Below are 18,538 nucleotides of genomic sequence, written 5' to 3' on the forward strand. Positions count from 1 at the left end.
GCTCACCATGGTACTCTGTAGAAATAAGGCTGCGGTAGTGCCTACAGATTCAATTACCAGCACAGCCATATGGTACATAGACACGGTGCTTGATTTCTAGTTGTCACATCTACAGCTCGGAGTTGATCACTGTCTTGTATTCTTTACTCAATTTAGAGGAAGTCCCCAAAGAGTAAGCCTACTTAACCTAGTACTGAGGAGAATACATTGGGTTTTTATAGTTGAGGTTCTGCCTTTCTTAACTGTACTTGCTTTTCCTCCCTGACTTTTCAGAGTCCTTGATCTCTGACGTACCTTTAGACCAGAATAGCTATGCCTGGGTGGTCATTCAAATGAATACCTATTATATAAAGGCTTCCAAAATTATTGAAGGGATTACGTCTTTTTCAGGATGGAGGCAGAGTCTGTGATTGAGCATTCCCCGACCTTTCTGTGCCACCTTGGTTGGCATGTTCCATGGCGGGGGAGGAGGGGGGGGGGAATAACACGCTCACTAACTATAGTCTGAATAATGTAGGATCCTTTGCCTTAGTCTGAACTCATGCCCAGAAAAGTGAACCCGAACTGGGCTATTCTCTGGAGATGCCCCTTGTCTGTACCTGCTTAGAAATGGTCAAGAATTCAGATTTGTTTTCTCCGTTGTCTCCACTGGAGAGAGAGGCAAAGAGCAGAACCAAAAATATGAAGTTTTATATATTATATACTCTGGAATGCATCACTGATTTCACTAATGTAGGCACAGCTTCCTTCAGCCATTCAGGTCACCCTCAGCCCCTTAACCCTCCCTTCCCCACTGTGTCCTCCAGTGGGCCCTCTACTCCAGGCCTCACAACATGTAAGGGGCCTTTTCCTGGTGTTCCTAATATTATGTGGCTGCCGGTAGAATACTTCTTTTCTCTGCTTGTTGGCTCTCCCATCTTTTTTACTTGTGATTCAGCTCCTTGATGACTTCTGTCAAACCCTTTCTCATTTCTTAGGTTGCTACTGGGTTATGGCCATTCCAGAAGTTAGCATGGCTCCCAGCACAGAATAAACACTTAATAAATATTGACTGACTGACTGACTGTTCACATCCACCACATGGCTTTGCACGTAGAGAACTTTCAACTTTAATTCTTCAGATACCATGGTATTTGGTGTCTCACAGCAATACAGCATCACCTTCACAAAATGCTGCTCCTGATTTGTGATGATGTAAAGATCACCCAAAGTTCACAGAGCCTTACACAGGGTGTAATGGATTCTGCTATACAAGAAAGGCTTAAAGAATGGTTCTGGCACTGATTTGGTGCTTTCCAAGAACCAACCCACCTAAGTACGATGGAATTCATCACCAGTAGGAAGCCCACTTGGTGCTTAACTCTTTGGTCATGTCACCCCATAAAACAAAACATAAAAAAGCCAACAATTAACTTACTATTTGGCCATACCTGAAGTTGGATTTCTTTTAACAATAGAAAAGGCTTTTCTTATGGTAATTAGAAATAAAAAACTTAGGATGCAAATTTATGCTTTATGGTAGCACTAACTGAAATTGTATCCCACATAAATGTAATTGTCAGCCACCAATTGCAATTGGTACCTTCCCTTTGTTGATAGAAGAGAGGGAGTTGGAGAATAGGAGATAGCAGGTATTGAAGGTAGAAGAAGTCTAGAGATACCAGCCAGGTGTCAGTGTCGACCGAACACCTTTTCACCCAGAGCTGGCCTTTTTTTTTTTAGTTTTATGTTGAGAAGCTGGGCAGGAAACCACATCTTCCACGATTTTGCAGGGATGTTGATTTGAGCTGGAGCATCTGCTTTCTTGAGTGATTTCTAAAGCTGACTGATCTTTTTGCTTATGCCGTCCATTTCCCAGGAGGCAGTTAATTGAGATAGCATATTCAGTTTTATGTCCAAACCTGCTCTTCCCCTCATCCCACACTTCCTGGGTGGCTTGAAGCAAATGGCTTTTAAGGTCCTCAGCTGACTGCCCTTCTCCTTCTTCATTCCTAGCCTTCCAGTGCTGGTGCCCATTTCAAGACTACCACCGGTGTCTTTCAGGATGAAGAACTCCTCTTCAGCCACAAGCTCCAGCAGGACAATGATCCTGACGTCGACCTCTTTACCAGGGTCAGTTCTCCATGTCTGGGTCAGAGGAGATCTTTGCCTCAGCAACAGAGGAGCCCTCTTGCCTTTGCTTTCTCACAGAGGGGATTTGTCCTTTTCTTTTAGTCATCAGAAAAACGGGCTGCTCCCCCACCCAAAAAAGAGGCCCTTTTTGGGGATGAAGAAGATGATGATTTCTTCACTTCTGCTCAACCACAGCCTCCGGTACCAGCCTTTTTTATTGTAAAGACTGAGGAGTAGGAAAAAAACCTTCATGGAAAGGAAATGGTAGCTTAAGGTCTTCAACTTTCAGTGCGTTTAGGGAAAAGGCCCCAGAAGACATGAGTAATGCTTGCCGACTAGTAAATGAACACTAAAGTCCCTTATTTTTCCCTAGCCAAATAGCACTTAATTTTTTTAAAACTCCAATATCTCAAGATAATCCGGCATTTTCAGTTTAGTGTATTATTGCTTGGCTCCTTTAATAGTTTATTGAAGAATGAAAGAACTCAATGGAATAATAAAAATAGGCATGTACAAGAAGGGTTCAGACCTTGAATGTAGGCCTGGGTGTTTAGCACCATTTTTTACCTGTCCTAACAAAAATGCTGAACTAGTGTGTTCTTAAATCTTGTAGATCAAAAAGGAGATATCAGAACAAGTCATATAAATTCTTCAGATTTGTCTTTTAAATTTGTAATAATTTGAGAATATTTATCTGAAGTCAGAATGTTATTTTACCTAAGAGGAGAAAAAAACCCAAAACATTAAAAACCAGATCCCTTTGTTCTGTTGCGATTCCTTAGGATAGATGTTTTCTACACTTACTTGTGAATTTTGATCCTACTTTTCTCTTAGAAGGTAGCCCAAAAGAAAACAGTAGAGAAAAAAGATCATTTTGGTCCTTCTCTTGAAAGCCATAAATTCCCCGAATCATCTCCAAATATCAAACATGAAACAGATGTGTGGAAACTGGAAACAGCCCAGGTTAGTACAAAAAGATTTTTAAAGTTTATTATTGGCATAGCTAGAAATCTATGTGTGCAGATGTACAAGGAAATGAGGAATATACCCTTCTACAATATTTCTTTGATGGAAATTCCCATATTTGAATTGTGGAAGGAAGAAAAGGAATGATGTTAAGCCATGATAATTGTCTTTCCTTTTCACTTTTGTTGGTGAAACTATAGTAGTTTAGAGGTAGAAATGCTAGTTTTATCTGTTTGGAATTTAACAGACCTCTCTAGCATGCTGAACAGCTTAATATACTTGTTAGATTTCTTGGGTGATTTCAAAAATATTGATGGTTGCCTTTATTTTTTAATTTTTGAAGGGAGTTGGGGCACAGCTATAAGTGTCTCAGGCTAGATCTGAACTCAGATCCTCCTGACTCCAGGCCCAGTGCTCTAGGCACTTTGCCACCTACCTGCCCCAGTAGTGGCCTTTAGATAAAAGACCCTTGGGAATGATTTAAGAACCCGGTATAGACCTGTACTTAGCAATTCCTTGAAGAGTACTCCTAAATAAGCTGATAATGAGGAAGAATACATTGGATATTCTTAACTTCACTTTTTCTCTTTCCTCCCTGACTTTTTGGAGGCCTTGATCTCTGATATATCTTTAGACCAGAAGAGCTGGGTAGTCATTCAGACTAATACCTGTTATAGAGGCTTCCAAATTTTTTGAAGGAATTACATCTTTTCCAGGATGGAGGCAAAGAGCCTGTGGTTCAGCATTCCCAGACCTTTTCTGTGCCACCCCAGGCCTGTGGTCATGCTCCACAGTCGGGGGCATGACACACTAACTGCAGTCCAAATAATGTGTGATCCCTTGTATTAATAGTATGAACCCATGCCCTGAAAAGTGAGCCAGAACTGGGCCCTTCTCTGGAGATGCCCCTGGCTTTCCCTTCTTGCTGACACACGTGCCTAGGAGACCAACGAGATGTGTGTTTGGTTCAGCCCTGCTTGACTTTTCATGGCCTGATGACACTGTCAGTCGTTGGGCCACTTCATTTCTGAGGTGCACAAGGGTGCTTTCCCCCAGCCAGGAGAGATCAATAAAGCCTCTGGAAGAAGGCTCTGAAAGCCCCAAGATATCCTCAAAAGCAGTTCTGGTTTTAGTTTGAAGGAAAGAGGCCGGTGTGTATCACACAGGAATGTTTAGCGGGGTTGCAGTGTGAGGACATTTCCCATCCTGTTTATTCTGACTGGTTTTTAATCCAGTGTCATTTCACACAGGACTCTTCAGGCCTCCCTCCATATAAAACCAAAGAGCCTTCCTCTCGGATCGGGAAACTACAAGTAATTCTTGCCACACTTTGGAAGCCTCCTTAATCTATGGATCTCTTGTCTCTCCTTCAGCTCTTCCCCTGGCATTTCCTCCCATTGTTGCTTCCCACATGATGCTAGGCCTGTCTCACCTTTCCTCTTTTTCCTGCGGCAGTGATTGTGGGCACGGCTATATATCCCCTGTCTGAATCTGGGGGCGCTGTGGAACCTTCCCTTGCATCTGTTTTCTCCTTGCCCGTCTAGTGCCCTGCTCTCCTTAAACGTGTTCAGTCACTTGTCATCTCCCCTGGCACTGTCACGATCTGGATACAGCTAAAAGGAAACAGCAGATTTTGTTTTTATTCCCCAGGCAGACTTAGCCATTAATCCAGCAGCCTTGCTGCCCGGGGCAGCTGCCAAAATCTCCGGGGCAAAGGCTGCCATCCCTCCATTTGCCTTTACTGCTTCTGAGCCTGATGAAGTCAGGGCCGTGGAGAAGGCCTCTGCCGGTGAGACAGGAGTGAGCTTTGAGGACCCAGCCCGAGCAGAGACCTTACATAACGTAAACAAGGTGACGATCACTTTCTTCTCTTTGCAGGTGTTTCTGAAACCTCCCTTGGGCACCAAAGAGCCTCCTTAGCGACATTCACCTACCCAGGGCATCATCAGCCTTGCCTTAGAGAAACATTACCTGTCTTTGCTAGTCTGACCATTCCCTCCAGCCCTTGCGGGCACAGTCCACCTGCCTGCTAATAAGCAAGTGAAAACACGGGCCCTTTCTCTTTGTTACTTCATAGAATCATAAAGGTATGGAGCTGCCAGGGATCTCAGAGGTAACTTTTCAGTGCAGTAGTTCCCGAAAATACATGAGGCCAAAAAACTACAGTGACTTAAGGAAAACTTTTAAATGACTTTTACTAATCACGTCATGAAGTACACGAGACATTTTTCAGTCTACAGAAATGATATTACCCATGTATCAAAGTGAGTCATGTAACTAGTCTCTTGCAGTCACCTTGCTTTGCTCCTGGGGTCTGCAGCCTATGGGCTGGGAGACCTTGATCTCATGCAGTCCTCTCACAGCCTACTTACCAGCAGAACCTGAAAGAGGCCCCAGATCCCCCGGTGCCCTCCACTGCCCCACACCACTTACTTTCTCTGGCAGGCTGGCAGTGGCACCTTCCGCTTTGGGTGAGGTGGACAAGCAGTCAGTTCTTGGTTAAGACAACAAACTCCGTACCCTCTGCCTCCAAATTTAATTCATTTTAAGCAGTACCTTTTTCTCTTTTAAAAAATATGTGATAATGGCTCCTTTATAATTTGAAGTGATACTAGTAATAAATCTGGGGGGTTAACTATTCATATTTTTAATGTATATCTATGTAAAATTATTTGAGAATTTTATTCTTTAAAAAAATTTTAATTCTCATATAATTTGGCTAATATTACCAACATGGTATACAGAACACATGGTTATTATCACCCACAGTTTCATAAATTGTCAAATCAAGGTATTTTTTGTTTAATAATTGAAGTCAAAGGGACACCTTGTATATAGTGCTGTGTTTAAAATGTAGTGGGAGGTCAGAATTTTAAAGGATTAGAAAATGTGAAAGAAAAAGAAAAGATTTTGACTTATTTAGTGTGAGAAGACTCCTTCCTTGACCATATTTAAGATAGGAGAAGCATCAAGTGACTTGCAAGATAATACTGTTTTTGTTGTTTAGTCCTTCCCCTTCCCCCCCCCCCCCAAGTAGTATCTGATTCTTTGTGACACCTTTTGGCGTTTTCTTGGCAAAGAAACCAGAGTGGTTTGCCATTTCCTTCTCCGGATGAGGAAACTGAGGCAAACAGGCCTAAGTGACTTACCCAAGGTCACCCAACTAATGTGAGGCTAGATTTGAACTCAGAAAAATGAGTCTTCTTGACTGCAGGCCTGGAACTCTATTCACTGCACCTAGCTATCCTTAATACTTTTTTACTTGAAGATGAGTGAGAGGGATTAGAATAACCTCTTCCAGGTTCTTTGATTTGCCTCTTTAAAAGAATATTTGTAGGGTCAGCTAGGTGGCGCAGTGGATAAAGCACTGGCCTTAGATTCAGGAAGACCTGAGTTCAAATTTGACCTCAGACACTTGATACTTACTAGCTGTGTGATCCTAGGCAAGTCACTTAACCCTCATTGCCCTGCAAAAAAAAAAAGCCAAAAAACAAACAAAAAAGAATATTTGTATAGAGTAGAAGCTCTTAATCTGTGGTACACAGATATTTTTTTTTTATCAACTGTATTTCAATACAATTGGCTTTCTTTGTGATCCTGTGTGTTATATTTTATGCATTTACAAACACTATTCTGTGGCAAGGTCTGTAGGTTTCCCCAGACTACCAAAGGAGGTCCATGCCACAAAAAAAAAAGGTTAAAAAGCCTCTGGTATAAAAGGAGCATGATCTGCCTGGAGAAAGTCTGAGGTTGTGGTCTGAGAACATCTCTTTGTCACTGCAGAGCCGGATCAACATGAAAGGAAAACGAAGGCCTCAAACACGATCTGCCCGGAGGCTGGCTGCCCAGGAATCCAGCGAGGCTGAGGATGTCAATGATGCTGAGGGGCCTCAGTTGGCATGGGAGCCTGTCATCTCCCCACCTGTCAAACAGCAGCATAGCAAAGAAGCAGACAAGAATAAAAGTTTCGAAAAGGCTGTGGTGGCTCCTTCCCCCTTTTTGGAAGGTGCCCTAGGGCCCAGAGGGGACAGACAACCTTTGGCTAGATCTGTGGACCTGGCTACCGAGGACAGCCTTTCCGATCCCAGTGACTTCTCTGCAAAGGTTTCTGGGCCAAAGTCAACAACAAAGAGAGCAAAGGACAAGGAGAAGACCTCCCAGGATTCAGCCACCCAGCCCAGGGGCAGAGAAGAAAAGCCATCTTTGCTGCCTGTGCTGGACAAGTCAGAGATTGAGGAGGGTCTGTTTCAATCTGTAAAGCAGAAACCATTGAAGAAAAAAAATACTGCTCCTCTCCTAGAGGACGAAGATGATCTCTTCGCCAACCAGAAAGCCAAGAAAAAGACATCAGAGCCTCTCTGGCAGCAAGATGTTGTTTCAAGAAGCCAAGACATTTTTGAGGTAAGTAGGCGATGTCTAAGTTGGTACGCTGTTGATAGAGAAAGAACCCATTCATTTATTTGGGTCTTACTACTTTTTTTATGGGTAGCTAACATCAACTTGCACAGAGTAGGTTATTGATTGGCCCGTGATTTTATTTCCACATCCTTGAAATTTACTCACAATACCATAGGCGAGTCCTGTTCTTTAAGAGTTAACATCAACCTTGGTTTGGCCATTAAAAAACGCAATACATCTTGATTTTTAGATTACCCTTAAAACAGTGTTGTGGCTGGCTCCTGCAGTGCCTTCACATTATGACCTTGCTGCCCAAATTTTGATCTGTGGATCCTAGAGAAGCTTTGATTTTCCCAAAGTATATCCAATTTAGCTGAAAAACCCACTTTTCTACTTTCACAACTACAATGAAGTCAAGACCCTCCTACTTAGGAAAACATTTTTCAGCCTCTACTGCATATAAATCACTGCACTAGGTGCAGGGGAGTGAGAAATAATTATTAATCAGTATCTTAGGGGACCCAAGATCTTTCTTAGTTCTCCCTTGTCCTCCACTCAGAAGGCCAGCTCTCAACTCTCTTTGAGAAATCCTATCTTATCTAAGTCAAATGACCGGCCTCTTATCAAAAGGGATTAAAAACCTAGATAGGTAGCCATGTGCTTTCACTCTCTGGCTCTCTCTCTCTCTCTCTCTCTCTCTGGCTCTCTCTCTCTCTCTCTCTCTCTCTCTCTCTCTCTCTCTCTCTCTGGCTCTCTCTCTCTCTCTCTCTCTCTCTCTCTCTCTCTGGCTCTCTCTCTCGCTCGCTCTCTCTGTCTCGCTCTCTCGCTCGCTCTCTCTCGCTCTCTCCCTCTAGCTCTGGGGGACCACATTTGCTATCTGGGGAACACAAGAAATTAAGGAGATGCTTGGTCAATCCCTTACTGATAGAAATTAATAAATTGGGGCAGCTAGGTGGCACAGTGGATAGAGCACTGGCCCTGCATTCAGGAGCACCCGAGTTCAAATCCGGCCTCAGACACTTAACAATTACAAGCTGTGTGATCCTGGGCAAGTCACTTAACCCCAATTGCCAAAACAAAAAACAAAAACAAAAACAAAAACCCTGAAATTGATAAATTGATAATATGGTTACCCAAAACTTGGACTGTCACAAGAGATAGAAAATTCATAAAAGGCAAGCTACACCTTTCAGTTTTCCCAGTGGAATTTCAGATTTTGAAGACAAAGATTGCATCATTTTTTCTGTAGGGTGGAAGTGTTAGTAAGTAGGAAGATATGAGAGCCACAAGCTAAAATGTAAAACAACATATGACAGGTAAAGTGCTCTGTGTCATCTAAGGAGAAAGAGTATTACCAACTGGGAGCCCAAGTATTACTTCACGTGAAGAAAATGATTTTTAATTGGGGTTGAAGGATAAGAACCTGAATGTCCAATAGGCATCTTAGATTCCCTGTGTCCCAGTTGAGCTCAATATGTTCTTCATCAGACCTCTTTGGAGGGCACGTCATCCTCTCAGAGACCCACATTTGTAATCCCATAATCATCCTGGACTGTTTCTTTTCCCTCAGCTCCCACATCTAAGCATTTGTGGTGCTGCTGATCTTATCTCCATGGCACTTTTTGCTTCTTTCCCCATCCTTTCACTGATAATGTTCCCACCTTTGCTAAGGGCCTTATCATTTTCCATCTAGACTATTGTAATAGCCTTTTAATTGAGCTCCATGACCTTCTGATTTTCTCACCAATCTACCCAACTGCTGTAGGAGTTCAGAGATTAAATAATAACATGTACATGATAAGTCTGATAGCTATAATCAAACAATTTGAGCAGCCATAGAGTCAAAATTTCTGTTGCATTTACTTAACAGTAGAAAAACATCTTTACTTAAAATTGCATTTTGCTTTCTTTTCTGTTGGCATGCAAGGATGACATATTTGCTACAGAAGCAATTAAACCAGCACCTAAAACAAAAGAGAAGGAAAAAGCCTTGGAATCTAACCTTTTTGATGATAACATTGACATCTTTGCTGACCTGACTGTAAAACCCAAAGAGAAGAAGTCAAAAAAGAAAGTGGAGCCAAAGTCGATATTCGATGATGAGATGGGTAAGTGTAGTTTTCTGTAGGTAACAAATTACACTGAATGCAACATGTGGAGAATTTTGCCATTCATTCAGTTCTGCTGTTCCTCTTTTTGGCCAAATGGTTTATGTTCTATTAGTACATTTGTGTCTGCACATTATGTAATTACGCTTCTCCTTCTCCTTTTACAACAGTCTATAAGAAGTTTGGAAAATTAATAAGCTATTGAAAGATTAGCCCGGAAAAGAGAAGCCTATGTAAGGGGTTACATGGACAGTGGTCAGATCAATCAAGAGCTTTCTGTAAAATAGCAAGTATCTGGGTGCCACAGGAGCAGAAGGAGAGGATCGACCTAGGAGAAGTTTTGGGAAGAAAATCGTCCGTTAAGGTCTTATGAGTTTTCTGACCAAAAACATAGGTAGTCCTTTGAGCCAGCAGTAATCCACATCTTGTCTTCCTACCTTTTCTTAATCAGTAAGAGGCATTTTGGCTGCTGAGTGTTAAGCTGGCCTTTCAGCAATTGTTTTGGCATTCCTCCATATAACCAAGCCTAGGTCCAGAGAGGGTCCTGACGGGTGAAATCACATAGCTAGTTAGGAACCAGATAGCTAACTAGAACCAGTACTAGAACTCTAAGCTTGGAACTCTTTCCCAATTTCATATTGATTTCAGGGGACCTGGCCCTGGGGGGAGGCAATTTGATTCCCTGCGTAGGATATGTCTTACGTACAACCATCTTTTTTTTTCTTCTTTATTCAAGATGATATTTTTCTCCATCTAGTGGGCCTGACCAAGATGCCCAAGCCAAAAAGCCAGTCCGCTCAGTCAGCACCAGAAACAAGATAGAAACCAAGGCATCCAGTCCATTTGATGACCCTCTCAATGCTCTGGGGGCCAGTAGAAGACACATGTGCTTAAAGACCCATGGGCAAAAGGGGGGATTTCATCGTTGTTGGAGCTCTTCTGGTTTACTATCATACCCTTAAAATCTAACCAACTATATCAAGAAAAGCAGATCCTGGAAAAGGCTCTTCTCTTGTTCAATGTAAACAGTATTATTTTTGCACTGGTTTAATCATGCTTAATTAATAATAAGGAAAAAATAGATATTCTAAAATACTTTGTTATGTGCAGTCAACTTTAATTAGCTTGTGCAATACATGCAATGATGTACTCTATTATATAGAACATTGTTTCTTTTATTGAACAAAGACAAAAATTGCCGATAGTTAAAATGGTGAAATATAAATTGTTATAAACTGTATTTTGCATGGTTACTATATCTATTTAACTTATCATGGTTAGAGTTTATCAGGAGCTACTCTGAGAAATACAGCCTGAAAAGTAGAGGAGACTTGGTAGTGTTGCCTCCCACCTTCGTGTTCACTATGATAAGGGGTCATTGAGTTTAGAGAAAAGTCCTTTTTGGATCCTGCTTTGGTACAGGACGGCATAAAAACCATTCCTTCAACCGCCACCCTGATCCTGCTTCAGGTACTTGGAAAGTAGAGCAATTTGATAAAGGCCAAGAACATTCCTAATAAATCCAGACTATTGACCAGTTAATTTTTCTTAGTATAGCACTAAGAATTAATGCTTTATTTTTAGCAGTATTAATTTATTGTGGTATTGTACAGTTAAGTGCTTTTAAATAGCACTTGAGGCAATGAGGTGGTACATGGATGAAGTGCTGGACTTGGAGAGAGGAAGCCCTGAGCTGAAATCCAGCCTGAGGCATTGCAGGCTGTGTCCCTGGCCAAATCACCCCCCCTTTCAGCCTCAGTTTTTTCATCTGTAAATTGGAGGTAATAATAGCCTCCCAGGGTTGTGTGTTTCTCACTTAAAGTGCTCTCTAAATGTAACTCATTTTCACTCCTGATTGAAGGCAGCGCACCACTTACCTTGTGCATGGCTCCCTGATGACCTCTCTCCAGCATCATCTAACAGAGAGACTGAATATATAATCTGATGCCATTAACTGGTGCTGCTTCCCCAAATTTGATCTTTTGTTAGCAGTTTCCTACCAACACCCTATTGCTAACATAACTTCTAAAGCAAAGGCACAGGCTGCCAGTCACATGTGGCCCACGACATTCCTGAGGACAGCCCAGCAAAGATTAAAATGTAATTGGGGGGGCGGGGGCAGCTAGGTGGTACAGTGGATAGAACATCAGCCCTGGATTCAGGAAGACCTGAGTTCAAATCCGGGCTCAGACACTTGATACTTACTAGCTGTGTGACCCTGGGCAAGTCACTTAACCCCAATTGCCTCACAAAACAAACAAAAAATGTAATTGGGAATATTTAACAAAATAAAAAATATATAATAAAACATAATATCACATTTTAAAATTAAGTCAATGTGCAGCCTACAGGCTCTTCATGTGTAGATTAGTAGTGCCGCCATTCCCCAAAGCCCCTATTTTTTGAGTTTGATACCCCTGTTCTAAAGAAATCAAATTTCTACTTCTTCTCTATTCAGGACTAATGTTCTTTATTTCCATCTTTTTGTTTTTGTTGTTCAATTGTGTCTTAATCTTTGTGGTCCCATTTAGGGGGTTTTCTTGGCCAAGATACTGGAGTGGTTTACCATTTCCTACTCCAGCTCATTTTACAGATGAGCAAACTGAGATAAACAGGGCGAAGTGCCCTGCCCATGGTCACACAGCTAGTAAGTATCTGTGGCCAGATTTGAAGTGCAGAAGATGAGTCTTCTTGACTCCAAGCCCAGTGCTCTATGCACTATGGTGCCACCAACTGTCCACCTTATTTGTTCATTGTGTTACTACTGTTCTGTCCCTGCAGACCTTAAAGGCTTTCCAAATAGTAAACTTTCTCACTTGGTTTTGAGGAAAGGGGCCAATTTCTGACATAACACAGAAATTCCTTCTAGTGCATCTATGACTAGTGCTCAGTCAAGGCTCAGCTTCAGCAGTTCCCATAGCCACAAGGTCACAACTTGGAGACTGCCTATTTCATTACTGGACAGTTTCAGAACCTTTACGTTGATCTCAAATTGGACTACCTATAACTTCCAACTGTTAGCCCTAGTTCTGCCCTCAGGAGTGAAACAGAGAAAGTCTGCATAGCCAACCTTCAGTTATTTGAAGGCTACATTGTGTTCCTGCTCAAGAATAAATATCCCTCATTTCTTGAATTGTATTTCATATTACAGGGTTTCCAAACCTGTTACCTGCCTGATTACCATCCCTTTGGGGGACAGCTAGGTGGCTCAGTAGATAGAGCACTGGCCCTGGAGTCAAGGACCTGAGTTCAAATCTCACTTCACACACTTACTAGATGTGTGACCCTGGGCAAGTCACTTAACCCCAATTGCCTTAAAACATCCAGGGCCATCTCCAATCATCCTGATGTATATCTTGCCACTTAACCCAGATGGCTATGGAGGAAAGAGTGAGGTTGGTGACCTTGCACAGCCCTCCCTCACTTAAATCCAATTCAGTGCAAATCATGGCATCACCTCCTAATGTCATGGTCCTCTTCAAGAATGAAGGACCATCTTTTGGAATGATTCTGATCTTTCAATGTCCTTAAACTGTGGCCCTTAGAATTAACCACAGCCCTCCTGACCAATGCTTTAGAACTTGTCATTCCATTATAAGTACAGAAGACCTTTATTGGTTTGACCTAATAGTTATTAGCCTCCTCAGCAGCTGCATTGCACTGCTCATACTCTCTCCTTACCCTAGCTGCCGTGTGGGGAATGCCGACCATTATGGCCAGAGTAAGAGGCAAGGGGTGACTAGTGCCCACACCAATCCCTCCACAGAAAAGGTATGCCCTCTGAGAAGGGAGAGCAAATCATTCCCATTTAAAGATCTGAGTCATCAGCTCTTTCTGCTCGGTAGTAAGGGTTGCTTGGTAACCCACAAATGATCCTTCAGTGCCTTTCTTGGCCACCTTGAAGCAATCTCTAAGGTGCTCAAGTGCTAAAGCACTTAGCCCAGTGCCTGACACAGAGTAGGCACTTAATGTTACCAACTGACTAAATTAGCACATGTGGTGGACCAAAATCAGACAAGGAACTTAGATATCAGAACTTTATCAAAGATGTGCTACAGAGACTTGTTTCTAAATCATAGGCCCACAGACATTGAGATAGAAGGGACTCTTGGGGCCTTTCCTTTAGTCTAATCCCCTCCTGAATAGCTTTTGTTCATATTTCAACTATATTTATGTTTTTTATTATATTTAAAAGCTTCTAAAAAAATATGTAACTGGAGGCAGCTAGGTGGTGCAGTGGATAAAGCACTGGCCCTGGATCAGGAGGATCTGAGTTCAAATCTGGCCTCAGACACTTGACACTTACTAGCTATGTGACCCTGGGCAAGTCACTTAACCCTCACTGCCCCACCAAAAATATATATATATATACATATACATATATATATGTGTGTATGTATATATACACACACACATATATATATAATGTAACTAATCTGTTTTTACATTTACAATCACTTCTATCTCCTTTAAAGAATTCCCTTGCCTAGTCATAATGGTACAAGGTATTGCCTATTTTCCCATTAAAAAGAAAAAATTGTGACCCTTTCTACAAAGGTGGAATTACCTTCAAGATTTGGGGTTTAACCTAATTTCTGGCAATGTTGTTTCCAGTCTTCTCTAGTACTTTTTGTCAAATAAAGAATTCTTATCCCATAAGTTTGTTTAGGATTTATCATCAACCCCAGGCTTACTCTGTTCAATTCTGGGTCTTGTTTACATATCTGATCCATTGATCAACTTTTCTATTTAAGTGGCACCAAAGAGTTTTTATTATTCATTTTTTAAATGTTTGCCCTATGAGGTAGAAGAGCCAATTTATACTGATCTAGCCTGTATATTAGAGAATTTTCATTGTTTTAGTTACTTTTTTCAAGCAGAAGAGAGATGATTCTATATCATCTTGCTATGAAATGCTAAAAAAAAAAATTGGCACAGCTTTTTGGACTTGTTTTGACCAAGAACGGTTTTTTGTTTGTTTTGATAGTATATTGAAGGTTTTCTTTGTGGTTTCCTATAAGTCATTTCTTGCAGCATTACAGCATCAGTGTGTCCTGTTGTTTCAAGTCCTTAGAAGTGTTTTTCCCCCTCCTTGGGATAAGTGAGGTACAGATTTCTTGGGTCTAAAACTGAAAGGGACAGCTAGGTGGCCAATGCTTTAGACCCCTGGACTTGGAGTCAAGAAGACATGAGATTGCATATAAAATAAATCCACATAAATGATCACCATTTCTATATATTTCTAATAAAGCGTGGCAACAAGAGATAGAGAAATAACTAGAGATGATATAAAATATTTGGAAATCTACCAAGACAAACCCAGAAATCATATGAACACAATTACAAAATACTTTTCACACAAAGTCATATCTAAACAACTGGAAAAATATCAATTGCTCATGGGTAGGCTGAGCTTAAATAATAAAAATGACAATTCTACTTAAATTAATTCACTTATTCAGTGCCAGATCAAACTACCAAAAACTCATTTTAAAGAGCTAGAAAAAAATAACAAAATTCATCTGGAAAAACAAAAAGTCAAGAATATCAAGGGAATACAGAAGAAGGTGACATAGCTGTACCAGAATCTAAAACTATATTATAAAGCAACAATCATCAAAACTATCTGGTACTGGCTAAAAATAGAGTGGTAGATCAGTGAAAAAGGTTAGGTACACAAAACACAGTAGTAAATGACTATAGTAATCTACTGTTTGATAAACCCAAAGACTCCAGGTTCTGGGATAAGAACTCATTATTTGACAAAAATTGCTAGGAAAACTGGAAAATAATATGGCAGAAACTAGGCATAGACCAACATCTCACACTATATATCAAAATAAGGTCAAAATGGGTACGTGATTTAAACACAAAAGGGTGGTACCATAATAGGAGAGCAACCAATAGTTTACCTCTCAGAGGATCAATGGAGAAGGGAAGAATTTATGACCAAAGAAGAGATAGAGAACATTATGAAATGCAAAATGGATAATTTTGATTACATTAAATTAAGAAGTTTTTGCACAAACAAAAGCACTGAAACCAAATTGGAAAAGAAGAAAGCTGGGAAACAATTTTTACAGTCAGCGTTTCTGATAAAGGCCTCATTTCTCAAATATATAGAGACCTGAATCAAATTTATAAGAAAACAAGTCATTCCCCAATTGCTAAATAGTTAAAGGATATGAACAGGCAGTTTTCAGATGAAGAAATTAAAGCTAAAGTCATATGAAAGAATGCTCTAAATTACTGTTAGAGAAATGCAAATAAAAACAACTCTGAGGTACCACCTTACACCTATCAGATTGGCTAATATGACAGAAAAGGAAAATGATTAATGTTGGAGAAGATGTGGGAAAATTGGAATACTAATGCATTATTGGTGGAGTTGTGAACTGATCTGACCATTCTGGAGAGCAATTTGGAACTATGCCCAAAGGGCTATAAAACTATGCATACCCACTACTAGGTATGTATCCAAAAGAGATCATGAAAAAGGGAAAAGGTGGCAAAGAATTGGAAATTAAAGGGATGCCTATCAATTGGGCAATGGCTGAACAAGTTGTGGTATATGAATGTAATGGAATGCTATAAGAAATGATGAGCAGGCAGATTTCAGAAAAACCTGCAAAAGACCTTGATACTCAGTGATGTGAACAGAACCAGGAGAACATGGTACATCGTAACAGCTACATTGTGTGATGATCTCCTGTGATAGACTTGTCTTTTCTCAGCAATACAACGATCCAAGGGACTCCAAAGGACTCATAATGGAAACCGTTTTCCACATCTAGAAAAAAGAACTGGGGAATCTAGATGCAGATTGAACCATACTGTTTCCACTTTTGTTTGTTTTTTCTCCTGCTTTTCCAGGTTGGTTCTGATTTTTCTTTTACAACATGACTAATGTGGAAATATTTTTAACATGAGTTTACTGTATAACCAATATCCCATTGCTTACCATCTCAGGGAAAGGGGAGGGGAAGGGAGGGAGGGAGAAAAATTTGGAACTCACAATCTTACAAAAATAAATGTTGAAAACTTAAATAAATTAATTTCTTTCAAAAAGAAGACGACCTGGGGGAGCTAGATGACGCAGTGGATAGAGCACCGGCCCTGGAGTCAAGAGGACCTGAGTTCAAATCCAGCCTCAGACACTTAACACTTACTAGCTGTGTGACCCTGGGCAAGTCACTTAACCCCAATTGCCTCACTAAGAAAAAAAAAAGACGACCTGAGATCTAATTGTACGTGTCCTGTTACCCTGAACAAATCACACTCCGCCTCAGTTTCCTCCTTTGTAACATGGGGATCAACATCATCAACGCCTCTGGGTTGTGGCAGAACAAATGAATTGGCATTTGTAAAGCACGGGGCCCTCGAACGCCAACAGGCCCAGTACAGAACTAGGTTTGCACAACTTCACCTGCGTCAGGGGGCTGACATTGCTTCCCTTTTCAATGCCTGGGGAATGGACTTGATGAAAGAGGGTATTTGAAACTCAAAATCTAACAAGTGAATATTACAAAAAGGAGCTCCTCAATGTGGAGTATAAAGTAACTGCACCCCCAAGGCCAAAGATTATTTCTTTTGCCGCTGATTCCTCCCGGAAGCCCTCCTGGAAGCCTCCCCCACCATAACATCCTTTTCCAGCCACTGCTTCGGCCCCCTCTGTCTCCCCAGCTCGGGAAAGCGAGGAGTCCACGAGGAGAGGAGGGGGTCCGGGTACCAGCCGAAATCATCCACGATAAAAGGAATCGGCTCCGACCAGAAGCGAAGCCATAAGGCCCAGACCCACCAACATGGGCCTTCAACCCCCATGGCCTTTGACCTCAGAGCGAGCGACGCCCGGTCAGGTGCCCTCTGTTGTTAGCAATGAAGGGTCAACATCCGGGCCTCTCGTAACTGACAACAGCCTCCGAGGTAGAATAGGGGCTCCGCCCCTCGAGCAACCGCCCGCGCTGATCACCGAAGCCCCTCCCCAGCCCGGTGCTGATTGGACAATTGGGTGAGCGCGAGCCCGCGATTGGTAAAGGATGTCACAAAGGGGGTAGGTGGGAGCGGGGAGTGGGCTGGAGAGTTGGCCTAGCCGGTCCCCCCTCCGGCTCCGCTCCGGGAGCGAAACCGAGAGCTGAGTGTCCGAGGGGCTGCCTCCGCCGGGGGGCCGGGCTGGATGGGGCCGGCGACTAAACCCGGGGAGCAGGTGGCCCCAGGCTGTCTCGCCGCCTCTCCCTTCTGAGGAGGAGACGAGTCCTGGGCGCCGCGGCGGGTCTGCGCAGGTGAGCGCCCCTCCCCCTTACCCCTCCGCCCTGGTTCGGCTCCGTCCTCTCCGGGGCGCCCCGCCCCCGCCCCTCGGCCCGGCCCGCGGCGATCGAAGGAGCACGCCCACCTCCTGCCGCCGCCGGCCCCCGCCGCGCACGCGCGGCCCAAGCCCCGCCCCTTAGCCCTCCCTCCGTGCTCCTCGCCTTCGGCCCAGGAGAGAGGGAGCCGCCCCCTCCGGGTCCTCGAGCCCCGCCCCATTCTACCGCCTGGCCAACTGAGACCGTGCGAGCCGGTGTGTGAGCTCGGGTGTTGGCTCCAAGTCCGGCATCCCTGCCCCGAGCGTCTAGCCGGCCGCCGACCTCCCCACGGGGCTGATTATAAAGACTCCGAGATGGCGAGACCTGCGGTCATCGTCTTACGGTTATGATGGGGAAACTGAGACCCCGCGCTCCTGGCAGTTGCTTTCCCAGCACGGGACCCCTCCTCCCCCGGAGCCCGTCTGACCGCGTCCCTGCCCCTTGTCCGAGTCCCCGCAGGCCTGAAGAGTAAACCCAGGTCTCCTCCCCTCGGGGCGCGGACCACCTCCCATTTCCCGGGACGTTGGTGCCGCAGCCCCCACCCCGCCGTCCATGTAAGGGCAGGGGCGCCTGCACGGTCCGAGCTTCTGCCGGGGACCGGCCCCCCACCCCGGA

General features: G+C 43.1%; 2 protein-coding genes across 5 annotated transcripts in view; both read left to right on the forward strand.

The window, feature by feature from the left end:
* Positions 1-11,649, forward strand: part of WASHC2C (WASH complex subunit 2C) — a 51,826-nt gene extending 40,177 nt beyond the window's left edge. The window contains 9 exon segments of the mRNA XM_043982725.1: positions 1,996-2,112; positions 2,215-2,313; positions 2,947-3,075; positions 4,329-4,391; positions 4,729-4,929; positions 6,862-7,479; positions 9,404-9,584; positions 10,321-10,398; positions 10,401-11,649. Coding sequence (XP_043838660.1) covers positions 1,996-2,112; positions 2,215-2,313; positions 2,947-3,075; positions 4,329-4,391; positions 4,729-4,929; positions 6,862-7,479; positions 9,404-9,584; positions 10,321-10,398; positions 10,401-10,546 — 1,632 coding nt within the window. The 3' untranslated portion in view covers positions 10,547-11,649.
* Positions 11,650-17,641: 5,992 nt separating this feature from the next.
* Positions 17,642-18,538, forward strand: part of ZFAND4 (zinc finger AN1-type containing 4) — a 69,489-nt gene continuing 68,592 nt past the window's right edge. For all 4 annotated transcript variants that reach the window (XR_006355067.1, XR_006355068.1, XM_043989804.1 and 1 more), the window contains exon 1: positions 17,642-17,863. The gene's annotated coding sequence lies outside the window, so the exon portion shown is untranslated. The remainder of the gene's footprint in view (positions 17,864-18,538) is intronic.

This window comes from Dromiciops gliroides, chromosome 2 (assembly GCF_019393635.1).
Source record: "Dromiciops gliroides isolate mDroGli1 chromosome 2, mDroGli1.pri, whole genome shotgun sequence".
NCBI classification, from domain to species: domain Eukaryota; kingdom Metazoa; phylum Chordata; class Mammalia; order Microbiotheria; family Microbiotheriidae; genus Dromiciops; species Dromiciops gliroides.